Source organism: Labrus mixtus, chromosome 12 (genome assembly GCF_963584025.1).
Source record: "Labrus mixtus chromosome 12, fLabMix1.1, whole genome shotgun sequence".
NCBI lineage: Eukaryota > Metazoa > Chordata > Actinopteri > Labriformes > Labridae > Labrus > Labrus mixtus.
In genome coordinates, this window is record NC_083623.1 from 18776184 (window position 1) to 18801083 (window position 24900).

At 41.2% G+C, this 24900-nt stretch overlaps 1 protein-coding gene across 2 annotated transcripts in view; it reads right to left on the reverse strand.

The window, feature by feature from the left end:
• Positions 1-5264: 5264 nt before the first annotated feature.
• LOC132985208 (kelch-like protein 29) overlaps positions 5265-24900 on the reverse strand; it is a 105270-nt gene continuing 85634 nt past the window's right edge. For both annotated transcript variants that reach the window (XM_061052460.1, XM_061052458.1), the window contains 3 exons: positions 15761-15954; positions 9109-9253; positions 5265-6677 (listed from right to left, as the gene is read on the reverse strand). In XM_061052460.1, coding sequence (XP_060908443.1) covers positions 6494-6677; positions 9109-9253; positions 15761-15954 — 523 coding nt within the window. In that variant the 3' untranslated portion in view covers positions 5265-6493. The remainder of the gene's footprint in view (positions 6678-9108; positions 9254-15760; positions 15955-24900) is intronic.

Here is a 24900-nt window from a genome sequence, read left to right on the forward strand (position 1 = left end):
GTACCTAACATGATAGCTTTGCTCCCATTTACAAATTGGCTTTCATATTGCCCCAGGCATAATGTTTCATTTTCTGTATCTTAGAGAATGATTTAGGCCCCTGACCTTTAACCTGGATCAGTGCATTGCCAGAGCTTTACGTTCCACTGGTAACATTAGCAGATTATCATCAGAGTTTTTAAAAAATATTTTTTCTTATTTATGCGTTCGCTGCTTAAAATGTCTTTGTTTGGATTCCTTGTTTTTTGAAAGCAGGGTTATTTTGAAAACCTTGATTCAAAGTGTCTTCTTGGGAAATATGCACATAGATGGTACAATTCTCTGATGGAAATGTTTTGTTGTTGGTTGCTGTCATAAACCTATACATGAATACACAGAGGGCCATGTTTCCGTTTCCGGCGTTGTAGAAAAATTGATCTGTGAAAAAGTAGAAAAGACAGGTTCAAGGAAGGCGGATACACCGAAGTACTTTACAACTGGTTTTCTCTGATTATATGTTGATGACCTCTTTGCGAGGTATGATTCATTATTTTGCCATGCTTTACCTCCTGAGTGATTCAGTAATGGCACTTTCCTGCTACCAAAGAGAAAAGTGCTCTACAGGCATTGTGTTAGTAAGATGGAGTAGATTCAGACAAAGAGTGAAGGTGCAGGAGGTTTGTTAGATTTTCTCCTGTGTTTGAGGGATGAAAAGGTGATAGGGCTTCAGGCCCAAAGACTCCAGATCAGAGGTGCAACGCGTCAAAGTGGTGAACAGTTTATTTGCGTGTTGGTGTGTGGGCGGAGAGCGAGACACGGCAAACAGGAAGGTGTTAAAAGCATCAATGTGTTTAAACACGGGCTGTGCCTGATGAGCTGAAGCTTTCAGGGAATTTTCCATGTGAGCGACTTTTATTCAGTCGCACATGAGCTTTATTTTATCTTTTTACATCAGAAGTTAAAAGCTTGGGTGACCTGCTGTTGGGTGAAGTTATGTTATAAAAGTTAAAGTAGCATGCAGAATGGCATCAGTCCTGATACCTTGTGAATGTATTCAGAGTTAAGTGATGCTTTCCTTCATGTCAAGATCTTCAATTGAACATGTGGCCACTCTACACTTAAAGTTTCATTCAACTTTAGTACAAGTCGAATGTTTAATGATTTTGAACAGCAGAATTTATTTGAATATATATTCAGTGCCAGTTTGCAGCCAACACAGGTTTGTTTGAATGTGGCACTTGTTTTCAGTAAGGCCAAGTTAGTTCAAATAAATTGTCAATTAACTGTAAATGGTGTGCTTATAAAGCCACTTAACTCAAGGGGTTTTGTGAGGTTTCTGCTGCACAGTCACCCTCTAACATGCAGCAAAGGCTGAAAAAAATCTAGTGACCTATCAGGGGTTCAGTGTTTGACCTGAGGACCCTTGACATACGAACACCCCAAACAGTCCAGAGACCCAATCGAGAGACATTCAATGGATCCATCGTCTGGCCAGATCCAGACCCATTCCACACAACCAAACTCCTATACCAATGATGGTCACACTCACACACACCGATGGAGATTATTTTTCTACTCTTGGGATTACTTCTTAACTAATAAAACCAACAGATCGGGTGATGTCATATGAGAACGTGGCTGCTCCTCCCCAGAGCAGTTCTCTCTCACACACATGCCCTGACACATGTATTACCACAAACACACACTCACTCACTCACTCAGAATCCTCACGAGCACAATTGTACATCTGAGTGCCACAAGGCGATGAGGTTAGTTGATGTTCTGAATCACTGAACTACATCGCTGAGCATGTCTCACCCTGAAGTGGAAGGTTTTCATCACAAGCCAGTCATCACGCCGTTCTTATGAGACTCCATTTTTCGGCCAATTTTTCAAGGTACTTGATTCATTCAATATCAGAGCCACGGTCAAGGACACTCACACAGAATAATAGTTTACAAAGTTTCACACCCACCCGCACTAATGCTTGTTGAACACTGGCCACCTGAAGGTCACTCCACACAGAGCCCCTCTTGTGTTCACAGTCTTAGTAATGGTCATGTACTTAGTTTGAGGTGTCTGATTCTCCCTCTCTTCTCACTACATTCTCAGTCTGAATGTTTTCCCTCCTGTCAAGCTGTGCCCATCAGTTTACCAACACCCCGGCTGAGGAACTGGAAGCAGCACAAATTGGAAAGTGGGGTTTGCACTGCTTGGTGTGTGCTTTCTTTCAAACCTCATGAATCTCTAACGTATTAGAGAGGCTATTTCATTTGTTTCTTGTGACAATTAACAGGTTCGATGTTGGTATGGGTCCCAACCAATGAGGTCACAGTGACCCACAGTGAAGCATTAAAATATATACAGTACATCTCAATGACAATTGGTCTTGAAGTGGGTTTAAAATGGGTCCAGACCTTTGAAAATCCGTGAGATAAAGAGGATTTTAAAATCCTTTTGCTTTTGAGAGTGGTGGTCTGGCCAGATACCTCAAGCAGTGGAAATGTCGTAATGATATTTAAATAAATTCATGACCCGTTAAAAGCAGATCTGTTAGGGTGGCAGCGGGTGTAGGGAAAGGTTTACAACTCAAGCTTGTCTTCAGTTTTTTCTTCAGATGCTAAAAAAAGCAAGTCAGATCATTTATCATGCCAAGCTTTATCCAACTCTCTCTAAAGGTGCTGATATGACCGTGCCTGTTCTGGTTTGACTATGAAAATGTTCTCTAACATCTTATATATTGTGTTGTGGATTCTGTAATGATGTTTTACATTTTAACACCAGGCTTTGCTTGAGTTGAGATGGTTTTTGTATGGCTTTGTTGATCCATAATGAACAGGAACATTCTGTAGAAGTGTCTGTCACTAAGGTTAAATAACACTCACGCTCACATGATTTGTTTTCTCATTTTAAACATGTGAACAGACTTTGTGGATTTCTCTCAATTTATTTCACTCATCACAAGACGAGAGAAGCTGGATTCTCATGTTTGGCCAATACAGTAAATGTTATCTGACTGCATTAAATGGAGGTTTTTGCTGAAGCTTTATAAGGTTTCCATTGCATTTTGCTATATTGTGAGTAGGTGTAGACTGGAGAAGGCCCCCTCTTTCTCTACCAGAATTTAATCCTTAATCCTCTCTGCGCATTTTTGAGCCAGTGGCAGCTTATTCCGAGTGATGGTGAGCTCAAATAAGAGGATTTTTAATTATTGTGCTGCCAACAACAATGATGTAGGCTACTATGCACAAACACATGTGCGGTCACGCCTTTCCCGCAATATTTGAAAGGTCCTTCTGTGTTGAACAAAGGCTGGAATATTCAGCTGTAGGCAAATGAACAAGCCTTACTGTACACACACTTCTGAATGTAAAAGTACGGGAAACCAATGAGTGAGAAGGCCTGCACACGCAGCAGGATACATTTCCTCAACCACCAAAGACATTCAGTTAACACAGCTGCCGGGAAAAAACGTGCACCTACCCTTTGTTTTCATTATAAAGTAATCCGTCAGTTGTTCTGTTTGAGGGTGAGGTCGTCAATGATTTTTTCCCGCTGTCCAGGGTCCAGACCAATAAACATCACCTGTTTGAGCCCTACGAGGTTCCAGTTTGATTGAGTCTCAGTACGTGGATGTTTACGGAATACAAAAACGATCTGTATCGATACACCCTTGCCTTGATTCTGATGCCAAGATTGCGAAAATGTGAAAAGTGGCGCCATTGCGCCCGAAGAGGAAGTAGTCAAGAGTTGAATATGTGCAGCGCCATTGCCTTTTCATCTGTATTATTAAAAATATGGTTTGATTATGCCCTGATTAAAACTGAAATGTATACGACTCACAGAAAGACATTAGATAATAAAATATAATTAAACCACACAAACGTCTTTGGGGTGCTCTGACTAGAGCTCACCTCTGCTTCTTTTCTTTGATGTTTAGTAAACTTTAGCAAAGCACAAATGCTAGCTGTAAAGTACAAATGCTAACTGACAATGACAGGTCAGTACTTGACTACTGCAGAGAAAAACTAATGCTACCCCAGCTTAGAAACTGTTTACTGGGTATAAAAACTGTATGTTTTCTCCCCTTAAAGTGCTGTTGGAATATTAACAGTACCACCAAAAGGGACCAAATCTTTACAACCACGGCTGCTGAAGTTATCCAAAGGTAGCTGATATCTCTCTGATTGTTGTTTGTTTGCATTTAAGCCAGATTGACAGATTTTCCCAAACTGTATATTTTCATCTTTAGTTCCAGGTTAACTTCTACTCTCACTGAGGAGATAGTTTTAGACCTGCTCCTTTCTCCTTCTTCAACCCATCCTTTTTTAGATGTCATAGAGAGCATTTTCTGCCTCCTCAAATCCATCGCTTCTGTCCCTTGCAGATTTTCATCTGATGATTCTGATCATTTATTGTTGAATGTGTTTTATATCCAATAAACAGTGAATGGAGTGAATTGTGTAGTGTGAGCGTAGAGCTTGTTTAGTTTGCGTGTACGGGGGAACTAAGGGTTAGGGTTACAGGTCTCTGTGCACTTTCAGCTTATCTATTCATTTCATTGTTTTAGTGTTTGCTTTGTTTACATTAGTGCAGGCTGTGGTATACTGGAAGAGACGAATATAAGGATGGATGTTATACTTAATGAAAACAGAGTCTGTCTAGTTCATCACATGGAGAGAAACAGGACCAGACTAACCTTCTTTTCATGTTTTTCACTTTGTCTCCTCTTTCTGCCAAAACTATTCTTTTTATCAATTAAAAAAAAGATGTGTATGGACATAAAATGGGCTGTTTAAAGTCATACAGTGTGATCTTCCTTTCTTATTATACCTTTTAGGCAGTTTGGACAAACAACCAATTTGTTATAGTAGTCGAGATAACTTAGTCCAGTATGCAGGAGGAAAGAGTTCTATCTTGAATTTCTTTGTTCTCATCTTTTTTCACAGTTTATTTGATTAAGACTTCCCATCTGTTTGTCTGTTTGTGTTTCACACACTGCTTTCACTGTTTTCAAATAAACTGCTGTGACTTACTGAAAAAAACAGTTCAAAAATGTTGATTTCATGTGGTATTTTCTTTTTCTGAATTCAGATCAATAAAGAAATCTACAAAAGTGAAGACCATTGTCTAAAAAACTATTTACTAAAGCTATATTAATCTTATCACCATGGTTTTCTTATGACAAAGTGAGCTTTTGTCCCATGTTCTGCAGTGAGAATCAAACAAACTTGGGGATGTAAACAACCTGGAGTAGATAACTTGTGTTATCAAACATGATGCAGTCTTGATTCATTATTCAATATAACACACAGACATGACACAGTTCCATGTTCTGATATTTGTATTAGGTTTGAATAATTCCTGTGAAATTCTCCTTTTTACACACATTTACAGACATACTTTGTCATATTTACAGATTGTTCTTCAAGTCTTAAAAACATTTGTACAGAACTTCTTTCAGGTTTTAAAATATACACATTTTGTACTTTGTATTTACAGAATACAAATCCAACTCAAGATGTGGCTCACAATGAAACGCGTCGTATAAAACATGAAGGACGTTCAAGGAAACCAATGAAACAGATAAAAGCATGAATCAATACATAAACTTTTATGATATCAGTCATGGGTAGTTATTGTGCTTTTTTTCCCCAACTTTATCTGAAAGAATTCCCTTTCTGTCTCCATAAAATGTTGTCTTTGTTCCAGAGAGTAGAATTCAAATGAAAGAAAAAAACAGATCAGCAGATTCTCTCTCAATCAGTCTGGAATTTGACAAAGAAAAAGAAGATTTTATTTTCCTTATAATCCTACCTGACCCACATGTTTAGGATGTTCCTGTTTACCATGTCACAAAGTTTAAAATAACTGGGTTACATAATTACGTTTTTAAAATGAGCTCTTAACTCAATGAGGGAATTTCATTTCTGAACAAAGAGAAAAAAGAAGAGACACTTCAAATCCACTCAAAGGGTTCAACAGACCTTTCCTTTATTTTATGTCTCAACTGAAAATGATTCTCAAACATGTTCTGCTCTCTAAGATAGAACTGTGAAGCCTTCAGCCTGTCAAACACAAGTATCAAAAGGGACAGATATCTCACCCTGCATCACACAGCTTTCACTGAGCATCATCGGAGTATAGAAATATGAAGGGACGAGTTTACAGAAAAAACAACTGAATCAATGAGGACTTCAATAGAAAAGCAGTTTCCTAAGAGGGTCCCTGTGCCTGTTGGATGGAGGATGAACAACTACCACAACATGTACAGTACTGAAGGTTAGGCATCGTCACCTGACATGGCTGAGTAGTTGAGCATGAGTACATTCTGCACAGGGCTTTTTTTGAAGGGTGGGACGGGATGTGGCAGGATGGATGGATGGATGCTGGCAAGTCCAGAAGTCGCAGACCGACTAACCCCTATCCTAAGCTGCTGTCACACATCGTCCTTCAACCAGAAGCTCAGATGGTGTTTGGCATCGATCCCAGACTAATCGGGTCCAAGTCGCCCTCAGCTGCTCTGGATGTACTTCTTGATGACCACACAGCCGTGTCTGAACAGAGGGCAGGGCAGGGACTGTAGGAGCGCCCACGTGTTGGTGTAAGGGTCAAAGGTCTCCAAGTTGCCAAGGGCGGGACCCTCGCTGCTCACGATGCCTCCTGTGGCGTAGATCTTCCCATCGAGAATCACAGCGCTGCATGGACAGACAGAATTTAAAACGTTTGGTTATCTCCTGTTAAAATGTTTTGAATTTTGTGTTTTGTTAATGAATGTCTGAAAGAAAGAGGGCCAGCGTATAGACTATAGACTATTCTCCTTTCTGCACCTTTTCATTCAAGATTTGAGATCACTCTTATATTTGCCTACAATTCACAGACGCAGACGCTTTTATCCAAAGCGACGTACATCAGAGACTAAGTACAACACAAGCAAGGATCTAGAAAAAGGAAACAATGTCAGTAAGAGCAAACGATCAGCTTTGAGTCCGATTGGACACACAGGTGCTGACAGGCATTGCACAGAGGCAAAGCACAACATTGACGGCAGTTCTTGAGAGCTCTAATCAGTATAGAAACCATCTTATAAGTCATCGTTATCAAACAAAACCATCATCATTACCATCATCATCATCATCAATAATATTGAGACCAACGTCATCATCATCATTGAGGTCGTAGGTATTCATGAAAGAGCTGGGTCTTTAGCTTTTTCTTAAAGGTGCAGAGGGAATGATGTCTGATGAATAGAAATCAACAGCCATGTGTCAGTTAGCTTAGCATGTTTATGAACTGGGGGAAAGGGCTAGACTAGCCCTGTTTTATACAGGTCTACACAGGGTTCGAAGGGGGATAAAACAAAGACATTATGTCTACTCAGGTGTCTGGGGTAAAAACACACAGAGTTGCTCCTAAGGTCCTTAATACCTGGGTAAAGTTCCTGCAGCTAAAAATCTGCTCAACATCAGAAACAGTCAAGAGCACATCTGGGTTAGTACCTTAAGTGGGTAAAGTCAAGTGAAGAGCTTAAGTAGCTTTGATATTAGAAAGCTGTGACTCACAGCAGCAGGAATACAGCTCTTATTGTTAATCATGATACGACACTGATATGAGGAACAGAAACAGGAGTTTGCATGCAGAGAGGATTAAAACTTTGGCTGCGAGCTGATTTGGGCTTTGGAACGATTTGCCTTTACATAAGGCACACACTCAAATACACACAGAGTGAACAACATGCAGTACTATTGCAACACATTTACATCACTGTTGTCACTAAAAAAAAAGATGATTACATAAAGCCTAAATCTACTCAGAGAGAAAGCACAGCTGCTCCAAAAAGGAGAGCACGCAGGTCACAGCCTGGAGCTGCTCCTCCTGATAAACAGAGGGGAGGTTCAGGCCTGCAGAGAGCTGAACGCACTGAAGGGAGAATATCAGCTCTCCTGCATGATGACCCTGCTAGACTTCATCCTCTCACACTGCAGATAGTGCTGTTTCTGAGTGTTTGTGTGTTTTCTCCTTTTGGAGACTCTGTGCTGCGTTCACTGTCCTCCCTCCTCTCCTCCTGGTGTCAGACTTAGTTAAATGTAGCACAACAGTATGCTGTGTGCTGGTGCAGCTTATCAATAACTCTGACAACGTGATTTATGATACACATTTCACACATAAAATCACAGTCCGTAATTGCTTTCCAAATGTTTTCGCTTCTTTCTTTCTCGCCTCCTGAAAAATAACTAAAAATTGCCCGGGCTTTGAAAGCAGTGGGTTCATTATTCAGCAAACTGCACACCTCAGAGGCTCGAGTCGAGTGTGACATTAGGATGTGATCCCACTGTTGTTGAAAACAATTTATCTATTTTTATTAGCAGTTATGTGTCCACAAAATTTAAAACATGGCCTCCTTTTCTTTCTTGGAACATAAACATTACACTCCCCTGATCCCTGACTAGTGACTCATGTCACAATATTAAGCATAAAAAAAGAGATATGACAGGCTTTAAAAGAAAGACGATTAAATGAAGCAGAGTTTCTGAATTTCCAGCAGATGTTTTGTGTTCCTCTCAGAATAACAGGAAGGGACATTGATGATCGAACGATTTACTTAAATCGAGCTCATGAGTTACAGGACACTTGTTTCTGCAAAGATAGATGTTTTACAGTTTCAGTGCAGCTCGCTGGAAATAGTATCAGCCCATGACCGGTTTTAGTGAACCTGCCTGTGTAGCTGTTAAATTTAGTATGATTTTCTAATGCTGTGCAAAAATTTGAGCTTAGACATTTTTCCCATCATAACACTTTATCAAAGGGGTTGCAATCATGATATCACCCATTTTTCTGCAAACCTCCTTTTGAGGTTTAAATCTAAAACAAATATGGCTGACTTTAGAACTAGAAGAGACGATATTTGGTAGATTGGTTAGATATCCATCACTAGGTCCCATGGCCAACATGGCATCAACAGGTAGCCACACCCTAAAGTATATCTTACCTTATTCTGGATTTATTTCTTCTGTATCCAAGAAGACTTTAACCAAGTGATTCAGACCATTAACTTATTATGAAAACACTCACAGTCTATGTAGTCCACATAAACTTCCATATTGAACTGCTGTGTTAATAAAGTCTCACCTGCAGAACTGCCGAGAGTGGTTCATGTTGGGACCGGCCTTGATGTTTCCTTTGTCTGGGTCATAGATGGTGGTGGCTCGAGCGTAGGCTCCTCCCAGGATGAATATTAACCCATTCAGACTCACTGCAGGGGCGTATTTGTTATCTGAAGATATGACAGGAAGAGAAGGAGAAACAGAGTTTTGTTTAAGAAAAATAATACTAATAATTCACATTCTGTTGATTTACCCATGGGCTATTCAGAAATAGCTTGAAGGCATAGTTTGGTATTTTTGAAGTTGGGTTGTATGAGGTACTTGTCAATAGTAAGCATTAGCCACAGGAGATGATGGTCAGCGTGGCCCCTTTAAAGAGAGACTGGCCGGAGGTCAGGCATGGAAGCTAGTCTATACGGCTATGCAGACATGGTCGTTTGCTCCACGTAATATAACACATTTGAAGTAACAAAAAAAACTACCAACCAATGTCCTGGTATGTACGCTATATTGGAAAAAAAACACAACAAAAGCACAAAAAAATTCACAATATAATTCTAAGCCTCATCTGCAAAATTCTAATCGAGTTGTTAAAGATCAAAACAGCTGATCAGTGCCCTGTAGACACATGAAAACATATTTCAATACAGCAAACATACAAAGACGTTGTTTTTTAAGGCTTGGTTTTCTTTTAATTTGCTGAATGACATGGAAAATGTCCCTCTCTGTAAAGTTTAGCTTCCATGCTGCACTATGGGCGATCTCTTCATAATTGGGCAAAGCTGACTGGAATCTCTCCCTTTACTGTTGAAGAGCACCTCGTACAATCCCACTTCAAAAATATGGAACTATCCCTTCAAGAAAAAAAAAAAGGATGTATAAAAAAACAGTGAAAACCCAGAGTTCATGGGTGGCAGATAGACTAGTGGTTAGTGAGCGCCCCATGTACTGAGGCTAAAGTCCTCCAAGCGGATGGCCCTGGTTCGAATCTTGTCTGTGGCTCCTTTCCTGCGTGTCGTTCCCCACTTTCTTTCTCCTAGTTTCTGACTCTATCCACTGTCCTATCTCTCTAACAAAGGCCCCAAAAGCCAAAAAATAAATCTTGAAAAAAAACAGCAACACAGAGTTCATACATCATGTGACCTCCTTGGGTTCTGCTTTGCAGTAACATGAAGAGTTATCTAATTCCCAATAATTCATGATTGTATAACGCCCTCTGGCAGGTCCATAGATTTACAAAGAAAACGAAGGCTGGAGAAAAAAATAACACTCCATGTGTTGTAAATATATGAATGGACAGGTTAGAAAGTGCTGTTCACACTGTATAATTCAATCTGATACAGTATACAGCACACAAGGAAAACAGAGGCATTGAAGCAGCAGCTCTGTAGGATTAAAGATGATACACAACTTAATGAAACAGTGGTTTGTGCAAAACCATGCTGGTGGAGACCCGCAGCTTGTGAACAGAGGCCCTGCTGTGTGGGGAGAAGAACTAAGAAAAACGTTCTCCTGAGCAGGCTGCAGCTGCCCATTTTATCACAAGCAGCATGAATAATGAACAGACACTCAGCCATGAGCGATTGTGCTCCATGTTTTCTACCACAATGGACTGACATCCCTCTTTAAAGGCGGGAAACTGAAGAAACAATGCCTGACGCCTCATAACTGCAGTAGAAGCCCTAAAAGTATCTCTCATGTTATAAAAATCACCTTTCCCTTTCTGAGTGTGCCCCCCTGCTGCTGAGAGGAGTGGACATGTTTAATTAACAGATCACTTCTGGAGGTGAGAGGTGCTCCTGCTGCCACACACACACACTGACACTCTGAATGGGCCGCACTGTATTATGTTTTTAACCTTCATTATCCTCTAATAGGTCTTTGGGGCGTAATTAAAAAAGAAAAAGGAAGCACCTACACTGTACACATGGTTGTGTTTGAGCTCTAAAATGTGGAATTGGGTGCACCAAGCCTCATTTGTACTGTACTGTTCAGAGTTTCCCCTAGGTTTACAGCTTTGGGGGGGGGGGTGACAGACGGACGCCGACACAAACACTTGAAGGAATCTTGGTGTTCATGTGTTACTTTTAATGACAGCTGTCCTGTTCTATTGGGAAGGTATCCTTAAATGACTTATTTTCCTGATTTCCGACTCTATCCACTATCCTATCTCTACAATAAAGGCACAAAAAGCCCCCCCCCCCAAAAAAAAATAATATATATATAAATATAATATATATATTTTTTTTTATTAACTTGACCTTCAAGTGGGGGACCGTTGGGGGGGAGGGCCGCCCCCCTAATATAATGGTAGGGGAAACACTGCTGTTATTTACATTAGTGAGAAGTTGCTGTTAATGTTTGTACTTGTGCCCACATCACAACTCATGAAGATGCTTACATTCTAATGGTGGAAGTCAATAACATGTTTTAATTCAGGCCCTTAATAGCCTCATATGTAGACGTTCAACAAACCGACATCCATTCTGAATGTCTGCTGCACTGTATCAGCTTCAATTTCTGCTCCTGAAAACATCCTGCTCTGATTGGTCCTCCTCACATTCTCACTGATGTGTTTATACTCTTGTTCTTCTACAGTCTTCACCTCATTGATATGCTGCTAGCAGTTGTTCCCATCACATGTGTGTATGTATTTCAGCATAAGTATGTGTACATGATGTTTTGTGTTGGTCCCATAAACACAGAACACTTGTTTCTGCCTGCTCATTGCTGGAGGCTGAATAATACCAGGACACTCTCAAAGGAAAAACCCTTTCTCTCTTTTTCCCCACAGAAACTCTCACCACTGCTTCCTATACCTACAGTATCTCTCTCTCTCTCTCTCTCTCTCTCTCTGAGTGCTTAAGTCGCGTCAATTTCCTCGACACATTTTTAATTCCGGGGAGAGTCTTGTTGTTTATTCCAGTCTTATAGAAAAGTGTGTCTGTATTCACAATTCTGAATTTTTAAAGCTTAATAAAGGTTTCATCACGGCTGTGGTGATAGTAGAACAGCTGTGCCTGCAGGGTAACACATTTTGGCACAGGCTCTCACACTCTGCTATAACAGCTTAATCAGCGAGTCTGGGACCCCTCGAGGCTGAGGTCAAGGACAGGTAACAAATTAAGACGTACACACACAAAACACACGGCTACGTTGCATTTTACGGCTGGTGTTTAAACCAAAGAATCTCATTGTTGTCACACATTCTTTCTGAACTGATTCCTCCATCAACACAGCATATATCTGTTCGGAAAAAAAACCTGAAAAACTAACACACAAATACTGTAAATCACAACTCACTCCATTATGGAGTATGGATCCAAATAGGACGACTGCTCTGTCTGATAAAGACGACCAAATAGCAGTAGCCATCAACATAAACTAGACAAATTCCTCTGAAAGATAGAGCACGAGGTGCTGGGTGTCCCCTGCTGCTTCCTAGGATCCTGCAGAGACAATGAGGGAGGAGCAGCAAAGAGGACATAGAAGCTTCCAATTGTTGCTACAAGGTGTCTAGACAAAAGTACAACAAGGTAATTGGAACAACAGCAACTTGTCTTGTGCACATTGTATCCTTTTATGTTTTACAGAATAAAAGCAGCCTTGGAAATGATGAAAACAGCAGATGAAGAGAATGATGTGTTTGATTGAGTTGGATAAAGAATGAGTCGGGGTCATGACCTCTTAGGAATCTATTGAAACTCTCCATTTTCATTTTGGCTCTCTCCCTTTCTTCTCCTCCTCTTCCTCTGTAATGGCTCTCTCGTGCCATTATGTGTCATTTGTGCAGCTCATTGTTCTGTTGTTGAATTCTCGATAGATCAGTCAGTGCTCAAAGATGCTGAGGCTCCATGCAGCTGATGGAGACCGTCTGTCAGCAGAGGATGCACGCTGGGTGAATAACTAGTGGTGCGTGTTTGTGTGTGTGTGTGTGTTCCAAAGTATATTTTCCTCAGAGGAGGTGTGATTACAAGTCACTGGGTATCTTGGTATCATTTCTTAAAAACTTTGATTCAATATGCTGACATCATCTATTTGGCAGCCTAATCATCACTTGTTTTTCATTTTGCCAAGTATTAGTCAGAAATGTTACTGAGAGATATCTCCACCTCTGGAAATATAGTTATCTAGATGAACTGACCTCCTAAAGAAAGCAGTGAGGCTTCAAAAGTAGCTTAAAGCATGTCATTAACACTCCCATGTTTCAGTACATCTACTGCTCAGCAGACAGATATATTCAAGACAAAGACAGACACAGGCGAGCAGATCTGCAGATCATCCACACATCTCAATAGGCTTGTTAAAGGGACTATATTTGGCGCACGTAAAGCCATTTTCACTCTGCAAGAGAGAGGAAGTCAGTCCTGATAAGTGTTTGTGAAACCCATTTACAGTTCATGCAGGAGGTGGCCAATGCAGAGGGGAAACACCACACATACTACAAGTACACACTTACACATGAGTACAGTCACAGGAAACGCACACAGCTGTATTTCTGTGAGGCGGTAGAGACACTCGAGAAGGAGAGGTGGGGGGGGGGGGGTGAAGAACAGAGGGTTGATGGATAAACTCCTTCAAAAAATCACTAAAATCATCACCGGCCCAATTTCAAAGGAAGTTCTAAATCGTTCATTATCTGTTTGCTCGTTGGCTGTCAGTTGCCGATCTTCAACACACTGACGGATGACAGTCTGTCACGCACGCACACTCATCTCATGCTATTTTGTCCCCTGAGGCGCACCGTAGAGAAGCCTCTGCAGCGTCTCCCTGTAGTCACAGTGATGGAAAGAACACTGCTGTATCTTTGAATGTCTCGTTTCATTTAAACTCCCTGACAGCTCAGTGGAACGAGACAAAAATAATGTCACCTTCAATATACCAGAAGGTCCTTCTTTATTTTCAAAATAAAAGCAGGGTTGAATTCAACATCAAGGAAAGTACTCTCAACCTTAGACAGTCCCAGAATTCAAAATAAAAGCCTAAAACATTTTATTTTGTGAAATAATGGAATTTCAAAACGTCAAATATGCAATTAAAAAGGTGATTAATCCTGATTAACTAATTAATTTAATTGATTAATTGTTTGACGGCCCTAAAAAAATTAGAATTTAAAAGTTTGAATCGTCTTCCTATCTGTACAGCAGATCTCATTGGTTCTTACAGGCAATACTTTAACTTCCTTCTTTTTACTGAGACTCCGCACAGGGATTTAGTGGCAGCACATTTATTTTTCACCAGAACTGAGGGAAGTGCCTCTGTGCTGAAACTTTAATGACAACAGATCAACATCTTGTCAGAAAACATCTGAATTCAAACACATTTTACACCCAGTGTTTCTCTCTGATGCCTGCTGCTCCGAGTGTTGCTTCAGCAACAGTATGACACATTTCAAGATAAAAACTTACTCATCTTGAAAAACATTTGGACAGCTCTTTGCCATGAGAATCCATCATGTGATCACATATTCAATGGGGTCACCCCCCACAATATATACAATTTCTAACTGTAGGTAAATGTGTTTGAATGAAAACACTCACATTCCTTTTAGTTGCCAGTTTTAAGGAATTACTTGACAGTTTAGAAAAAAAGCTTATTCACTTCACTAGAGGATCTCACATTAAGTGGGAAGCATCTGCATCATTTTTAAAGTGTGTCCAGGACCAAATATAACGTATATATATATATATATATATATATATATATATATATACGTTCTTATCAACAGTGATCATACATGTTCTATGGTACATCTTTTGAGGATGTATTTCAGGGTCCTTCCTGTGGATAACATGTGCACAGAGAACACAGCTGTCAGTGTTTTGAAGCACACTGAGTTGACCACTGTGTGTTTTTCCTGCTACCTCAGAGTTATGACAGCTTGTTTAAAGTGTTTCTTGTGTTGTTGCCTTCTTCACAGGTCCCAGGTGGCTCTAACTGGAATGTAGCTGCAGCTGGTGTGAGAAGTGAAAAAGTAAAGAGTTTGGCCAATGACTATAAAGAGCTTTAGTTGGATGCGCCTATCATTAGCTGTGGTCTGTTCATCATAGTGAAAGTGATCGGAAAATGATTGAGGAGGACTCCAGTACTTCAGAATGTATAAGAGACTGACGAGTCAAAATGTTGTAGATCCACACTTTATACACAAGGACTCCCCTTCATGCCCATGAATGCTGGAGTGCAAAATTAACATACACCATCCACAACAGACTCACACTCTGTGACAACATTGAATCTCATAATGGAAATCAGAACTCCTTGGTTTCAACAGAAGAAGGCCAACACATGACATGGAAGTTGTTCCATTGTTTGGAGTTGTGAAAGCATAGTTTCTCAATAACATGGTAGACATACTGGAGAACCAAACACTCCTTTTTCCTCTGTCATGAGAAAGCAAGATGCCACTGTCCAAAGATTAAAGATGTGCATACATGGAAATGGTTGCATAATGATGCTTCTTTATATGCCTTTTACAGGACATTTGTTCCACCACTGATAAAAAACAAACATTAGTATTTATGACTTGAAGGGGACTAATTTAGCTGGTGAGCGAGTAATTCTCTTTCCCAGTGGAAATGCAACGTCAGTATCAAACCACAACCTGTTACACAACAGCTTTGCCATGTTACAAAAGGCAACATGTCTCCTGACACTCTGGGTGTCATCACCTCTCTTACCTATCATAGGTGATTCAATGAAGCTCCATGTGTTGCTCTGTGGTATGTAGGACTGGAGGACCCCCGCCGAGCGCCCAGCCTCGTTGACCCCTCCGAACACAAAGACCTTCCCTCCGCACACTGTGGCCGCTGCTGAATGGACCGGCTTAGGAAGAGGAGAGACCGTCTCCCACTGGTTGGTGATTGTGTCGTACCTGAAAATAACAAAAAGAAAGATTTTATGAACAAAGTAGATTCATCCTCTATGAATCAAAGACCAAAAACAAAGAAATCTAGAGAAACAAAGAAGAGATAGAGATCTAGGTCTAAAAACATGTTTGACATACACACAAACACATCACACACGCAAACACCACACTATACAACCTCCAATAATATACCAAAACACTCTGAAGTTCCCACTGAGCTGTAATGCTGGTTTTGGCTGCAGGGTTGACAGACATAATTAGCAGAATGCCTACACCACCAGGGAAGATGAAAAAGACCAACCATTATGTACAATGACAGCAATTAAAGCAATTACACAAAGCAACATTATGTTTGGAGCTACAAGTCATTAGTCTCTGGAGTTGGGCTGTGTGTCAGCGCTGAGCTCTGGACCTTTCTCACCGAGCCGCCTTTGGCAGAGACTTCAACACGGAGCTGAAAACTCAGCCAACCCAGACTGACACCCACAGACGCAGCAAGATGAAAGGACCCAACAGACTTTGAACAAGACTCTGACTTATAGGACTGTGAGCTAGTCAGAGGAAAATATGCTTTAAAGTGTACTTCTTGACTTTCCATGGGCTTGGTGTATTTGTATGTGTTTTGTGCCCGGTGCCTCCATTAGCATGGCGTGTTAGCCGTGTCATCCCGTGTCCACAGACCACTGATCAAAGCAGACGATAGCCTTCCAGCTGGGGGAGGCCTTCTTTAAGAGCCTCAAACAGATCCTGGATCTTTGATTAGACACACGTCTATTCAGACTAATGCAAGCCGCCCTGATCAAGGTTGTTTCTGTGATAAAATAAAAACACCTATACGTGATAAAAAGTAGGTTAAGTCCCCCAGGACCACATGGCGATGACTAAACACTTGACCAAAAAAAAGCACAGTCCCATCCGATCACTGAAAAGTGAACGTATTCAAGACACACACCAGGATCTGGTTGAGTCACTGAGCCCTGCTTATGAAGGACTAAGGGCACTGACACTTTTAATTACCCCTCTGACCACAACAAGGGGGTCCATCATTTAAAGGACCATCCACTGCTGAGTAAGGCAGATTAAGGAAACAGGACAAGAGCATAACATAACAACTAGATCAACCATACCATCTTTAAGGTTGCTCAAATAGTTTTATCTCTTGCTGTTTTTTGAAGTATTCAGTTATTACTCAGATTCTTAAAAAGAACTGAACTGAAAGATTCAGGAGAGGCAAAAGAGCGACAAAGTAAAGGATGCAGAATGCAATAATGTTGGGTCAACAATGAATCAGATGACTGAAAGTAGCATCAAAGATGTTACTTGTGCTGATGATCCCTCAGAGAATTATCAACCAACTCTGCCGTTTCCATCAGCTTTACAGAATTTTCCATATCACCTTTCAGCTCATTATTTTCAGAGCGTGCAACTGCATTGTTGTGGTTCACTGTTGTCATAAACATCGCTCACAGACAGCTGATTTAGTGAAAAGGTTCAAAGAAACAGTGTGCACAACCTACCCAGCCAGGAAAAGTAGGTAAACAAACAAAGAGATTTGGATGGTGAACTTATGGAGGAGCTTTTAGAGGCTAAAAACAGAGCTAGAACTTTGAGGGGAGAAACAAACTACAGGACACTGCTAATGTCTGTCCATGTAAGCTGGATGTGTCGGCAACATGAAGCATGACACCTTCAAAAGGTGAGAACATGTCAGCGTTTTGTTCAGACGGTGTCCCTGCTGTCCCCGAGTGGGAAAAAACAAAATGTTCTAAGGCAACATTTTAAGTCTTAATAATAAAAATGACAACAGATGTTTTTGAATAGAACCTTTTGATAGAAGAAATGCTTCTCTAAGAGGCTTTAACATGAGGACAATTCAGAATGAACGTTAAACACGGATTAGGTGCATCAACTCTCTATGAGCAAATATCATTATTTCACTCTGATAGTTATCAAGGCTTTCTGTAAAACCCAATTTATTTCACATAGAAGCAGATTATGGAAATAGGTTTTAATTAGTGTAAATTCTGCTGTGCTATCGTGCAGCCAAATGAATCAGCAGCTCTGATCAAGAGGAACACGTGCAGGTCAGCAGAGACGCAGAGTCTCAGAGTCTCAGACGATCTCTGAGGTCACAGATCTGGTTGGAAATATTTCACGTGTGATTCACCATCAAGCGTGACATCAGGAGTGACGTTTTAAAGATTCTCAGGGTGGGTGTTTATGGTTTGATTGTATCTCCAAGACAGAGGAGGTGGAGGGAAAGAGACAGACAGACAGAGAAAAATAACACACTGTGCTCATCACAAAAACAAAGACTAGATCTCTGCCGTTCTTTCCTCTCAACGTGATGCACTGCATCCATTGATTTAAAAAAAAAAAAAAAAGATTATCCACAAAGACTGATCACTGCATGGAGCTGTGTAATCGTCTGCAGCTCCTGACAGGCTCCTTTCATCGCACCGGGACAATCATCTCAGAGACGATGCTGCAGGGTTGCAGCAGAACAAACAATGCAGGATTGTTCCTTAATGTAGGAGCGGGACACAAAGACAGAAACATAGGAAGGGTAGACAGATTGTGAATAAAGAAAGAGGACAAACTTTAACCTACATTTGTCTCTGAATATGTAATCTGGATAAGAGAAACAAGTTAATGCTCCCAGCATGCAACAACTCAGAGCTGTAACTGGATGTCTGCCAGGTGCAAGAGCGACACATTCAGTTTGACTGTGTTTGTGAAAGAAAGACATGTTTTATAATAGGTGATGTTGGACAGTTGATGTACAAATGTACAGTCAAAACTGCCATGTTTGTTTATGATGACAGCGGGATTTGCTGCAGGTCCCTTAAATATTTGTTCTTCCTAATCATCCAGAGTAATCCTTGAGAGGTTTAAACATAAAGGTAACAAGCAGCTGATTCAAGCTTTGACACACTTTCACATTCATGAACTCTGCAGAGGTATTTTGGTTGTTATTTACTAATAATGCACACATCGGACAGATTGTAAAAGAAGACATCTGTTGGTCTAATGGAGTCTCGCTCTCCATATGGACGGCCCCTAGCGTGTGTGTCTAACAGACTGAAGTCAAGGTCAGCCAAGAGACACACCATCAACACCGCCTTTGTGTCACCTTCAGCTAATCCTTGGGAGACAGAGGGAATCCATCACTGACTCATTTACACATAATCCATGTGAATGAACTCATTCAGAGCAGAAGTCTGTTTTCTCAATTTGTAAGAACACTAACTGTCCATGTATGTGCGTACACACACACACACACACACACACACACACACACACACACACACACACACACACACACACACACACACACACACACACACACACACACACACACACACACACACACACACACACACACACACACACACACACACACACACACACACACACACACACACACACACACACACACACACACACACACACACACACACACACACACACACACACACACACACACACACACACACACACACACACACACACACACACACACACACACACACATTCTGCATGTTGACAAACTGCAGAAATGCTGCACAACACGTATTGTGCAGAATTAAAAAAGCACCTTGAAAGCGTATCAGGATAACAACTGAAGGAGCCATGATAATTACACAGTGTGGGTCAGTGTTTGAAAATATGTGTGGACACTATTTAATTGGATTGGAATGTAATGTAAGACAGAGGACATGAGTGCTTCTGAGTGTGTAGGTCACACATCGATTACCGCTCTTCTAAACCAGATAAGAGATGGACGACTGAGAGACCCCACGTCGTCACCAAAGTAAGCCCTCATGGTGATAGCAGACATGTAGGGCAGCTCTGTGGTGTGTGAGGAGGTGGGAGACGGTTTTGGAACTTAGATATACACCCAAATTACTGGGGGTATAGATGCTACTGAAAAGCTTTAGGTTTGAATGCTTAGAATGCTGTGTCATGTATGACTAAGAGCTGGAATGTGTGTTTTTGTCAGAGAGAGATAGAAGGTGAAAAACAGAAAAAGAGGACAGGGAAAAAAAAGAGAAAAATTACTTGCCTGTTGGCAAAGGCGGAATATGTTTTGAGGTGCAAGTTGTTCATTAATGCATAAAGGGGAAGCACATACAGCTCATACTCCTCGCTCCCTGCAGCGCCTCTGCCTTTCACTTAAACCATCCACAGGCACACCTGCTGCTTCTCGCCAATCTTTCTCTCACACATACACCCACACACATGATATTCTAGCTTTGTCTACCTCCATGTCTCAGAGACCTCGGTGCCCCATTAGAAACCAATAAAGAGGACACACTGCCTCCGCTCGAGCTTGTCAGACACATTCAAGATTGGTCTCGCAGGCTCCCTCCAAATACACCCATCATCCCCTGCCCACCCAATCAGCAGCGTGAAGAGACAAAAAACAGGACAGAACGAGAACAGGAGGGAAAGAGAAAAGCAGGGAGGAGGAGAGGAATATATGGTAGCATGGGTAGCATATGGGACATGAGTCAACATTTAAAATGAAGTCTTAAAAGAGTAACTTAAATTCCATACGACTTGTCTAAGCTGAAAGCCTATGTATGGTTATTAAGTTGTAATGTTGATCAATTTGAGTCCAATTTAAATGATAAATATTGTGTCAGAAATATGCATAGTGACTACCCATTACAGGTAGACACAGGCTCCTAGCATTAAAGTTCTCTATTGGCTGATCTGGATCAGGTGATGTCCAGTGTCCAGCTCTCATCACCAAACCATTCAGAGACGTCCCCCATCCTCTCCTGCCCCTCACGGTCTGCAGCATCAGCTGTTTCAGCACTCACTGCCTGTGCTTAAGGTTCCAACATCAGCATGACATGGTAACTCCAACTCATTGCTCTGGCTTACTGTGTCAATCTCAGGTCGGATTCCATCATAAAGATAACATTGACAGGTTTGGGTCAGGCTCTGTTCTTTCCGTGTCGGACGTGGGTCAGGCCTATAAAGGAATATGTGGCCCTGAGCAACACCTTACAGCATACACACAACCCACAGACATTGAGAACTAAAAGGACTTGTAACTTGAGAACCCACAAAAAAGAACTTTGACTGTGTTGAAGCGTGACCCAACCAGCTGAAAACTCCATCTCAGAGCATCTTCTCTGTCATGGTCGAGTTGTTAAAATGTTCAAGCAGCGATTCAGCACTCCGACACAAGGTCTTGGAGGCATTTCGTTGGCCTTCAGTGTCAGACTAAGCCACCATTTTTTGAAATGGCCCATTGAGCTGGTGTATAAGTAGGTGTGTAAGTAAAATGCCACTGAATGGAAAAAGTAAAACTCAAGAAATAGATGGAGGAGGGCTGTGTTAAGAGGAGGATAACTGCATATCTTAAATCAGATCAAGACTGACTACTGAAAAGGAGTTCAATGACCTCCACAACGACTGAAAAAACTGAAATAGGCATGAGATAATGGAGAATAGAGACTCCTGTAACAAACACACAGTCATAAAGTGCATGGACGCTTATACAGAAACAACAAATGTGCTAGTTAATTAGCCTGAAAACAACACATGAACAATGCAGCTCTCTCCACAGCTTTTCATAGGCTCATATTTATAACCTACAGTAGAATCCAAAAGGTAAATCTAGATTGAAAAGTCATGAAGCCAGATAACAGGATCTTATTTGCCAAACAGCTCAACATCCCTGATGAGAAAATATAGCTGCTGTACTCAGTATCATGTCACAAACAGTCTGCATGAAATATTGACTTGCAATAGATTATGCTCAAACCTGAGCATAGTGCATGATAAATAAAACAAAACCATCTTTGATTGACACATCATTAGACACCCATGAATTATTCAATATCTAAAAGATCTACATGTAGAGGACAAAGCAGGCTCAGGATACATGATTGCAAGTAAAAAAGCCTCCTGAACTCGACTGCTCCCGACCCTATAAATCTGTCAGTCATTAGTGAGGAGAGTGGAGACAGGACAGAGCCCATTAGTTCCTCTGAGTGTTGATTTGGACCTCCTACTGTTCCCAAAGAAAGGTGTCATCCAACTAGCTTAGAGATGGCTCAAATTGAAGACATCATTGTGAACGTGGATGAATTTCACGGTCAGTAGAGTGAAAACCCTCAGTGAGATGGATGGAAAAATGGAGAGTGAGGGAGGCAGGAAGGACTGCAAATGAGGAGTCAGGGTGCTGGAAGGTGAGGAGCCCTGAGGCTGGCTGATGTATGCAGACATAAAAATAACCACAAGTGTGTGCACAGAGGCATTCACATGTACATACACACCAAGAAGTACAGGGCACACAGAAATAAAGTCTGAAAAAGATGATCTCTGTGTGTAAAGAATCTCTGCATCAATCACTCTATGAGCAGAGCAAATCAACTCTGACTGTCGCAGTGTTTCATGATGTTCCCCAGCCTTCAGATACAATCCTCACCAGCCATCAAAGAAGTCAGCCGTTAGGCGCTGGTGGCGCAGTGGTTAGTGCGTGCGCCCCATGAATGGAGGCTGTAGTCTTCCCACCTGTGGCTCCTTTCCCGCATGTCATTTCCCACTCTCTCTCCCTGATTTCCAACTCTATCCACTGTACTATATCTCCATTAAAGGCCCAAAAAGCCCAACAATAAAAAAAAAACCAAGGCAGCCGTTCACACGGCTTGAGACCTGTGCAGCTCTTCCTTGCCATGCGGAGGCCAAAAGGCACACACACAAAAAAAGCAGTTCTGTTATCTCCTCTAGTCAGGGTTTAGTCCTGCTGTGGATTGGCTGCCTCCCTGCTGGAGTCTCCACTATCTCAGGAGTTTTGCTCCAACACAGCCGAGCTGCAGCAGAGCCGACTGAGTCTCATAGCAGAGTCACACCTGCCAAATATGATGGTTAGCTACTAAACAAAGGATTAGGAGTTAATGAGGCTCATTAATCAAAGCAGGTAAGAACAAAAGCTTTCAGAAATAGACTGAAAAGGATCTGGATAATCTTCAACAGCACTGACATTAATGTTGTGATTCAAAGCATGGCTTGTACAAAAAGACCTTCTAGCATTCTTCATGAAAAATAAAAAGTTCTAGGTTCCACGAGTGCTTCAGAGTAAGGAGAAGCAAACAAAAGACACTTGTGTAGAGAAGCCGGAGCTTAGCCAATGTTATAAAGGTTATAAATACATTTTTAAAATAGTAATTAGGTGGAAAAAAGTCTCCTCTTGCATACAGTGAAAAGGGAAAATGTACTTGAGTTTGACAGTTTCTAAAATAAGTTCTATTCCCCCTTAAGTTCTAGTTCTCCTTCAGCTTTAAATTCATCAATCCAACATGCATTTTCAAAATGTGTCGAATAAAATGTTTGTGGTGGAAGTATTTCAGAAGAGTGGCAGCATCAGGGCTTTCAAGGGTTAACCCTAAATAGTTGCAAAATTGACACAAAAAACACACGTCATACTTATATGCAGTCTGCTTACTGTAGCTAACAGAAGACACTAGAGCTGAAACGATCACTTGAATCACTCCAGTAACTCCATTTAAAAAGATGTGGACTACTATAGAGCTCACTGCAAGGGTATCACGTTTGGCTTAGCCTAAAGAACTAAAGAACCATTTCCTTTTCTTAAACCACATTCTATTGCCTTCCTTCAGAGATATTTCTCTGAAACATTCACGATATGAGACCGCTTTTACTCCCCTGCTTACTTTTCATATTTTAATTAGCACACAGCACAAAGCACGCTTCTTTGTTGACCAACACATCAGTATTTCACAACACAGAGACTTTTATTCTGTTAAAGACCCCTTTCTAATGATCTGCATGGATTATTATTGGATTATATTTAAAGCTGATGGAGGGAGAGAGCTCGTCGGTGGGCAAGCATGTTTACAACAAGCGTGTCTCCATAGAAACAGTCTGTTTGTGTTTTTTCAAAGCAATTTAGAGACAATCAGACCAGACAGGAAACAAAATATATTTGTGAACATTTTCTAAAGAACTTGGCAAAAACATTGAATAGAATAAATCAGCATGATAAGAAATATTTCCCATAACTCTCCAGTCTGCACCTTCTCTAAAAGCACATCACCTTCATTCTGTTGACACATTCAGTAGAAGGATCAGAGAACCTTACAGGATATGACTACATTTTGACTCTCGCTGGACTTTGCGGTTTCTGAAAAATAAAAAAAAATAAAAGCCTGGGTTGCCTAGAAACAAGACCTTTGACTTCTCCCCAATCAGCCTCAGAAACCTGTTGGCTTTTTAAAAAATCAGGACAGACAGAGGAACACAAACAATCACAGCACAGAACGAAATACTGATTTCTCCAAAGCTGTGTATGCCCTCCATGCACCAGCAGCTCTCAAATTAAGCAGCTCAGAGACGGAGGAATCAAATGCGTTTCCATTATGGCACAAATCTTCCATCTTCCCCTAACGACACTGTGTGGCAGCATTATAGGGGAAATATCAAATTAGCCTGTTTCATTTGAGGACTGTTGTGCATTGTGAAAAGCTTTGGAGATCAATTGAACTGCCAGGTAATGAGCAGCAGCAGCCTGCGCTAATAAACCCAGTAATGTTGTTTTGATTGCCTTGGTTCATCTCGCTCTGCCGTGCAGGAGGAGGAAGCTTCGCTGCTCAAACTCACTCAGTCCAGGTTAGAGGACAAATAAGAAATGAGGAGCAGAGTTAGAAAAGCCAGGAGGTGTGAATCAGACGATTGAATATGAACAATCCCGTTTCACGTTTTATCTGGCAAGGAATTAAGTGTACTTCATGAGGACAATGTCTGGTTTTATGCAGAAGAGTTTGGTCATCGATGTGTTAATGCCTAAGTGGATGGGATCAGACACATTATGCCAGCATGCTCTTTGAGACCAAGTCCTCTCAAGAGGTGCTCCATCGCTGCACAACAAACACAGATGTGACTGTTTAATACACTTCGGCTCTTTTCTGTTCC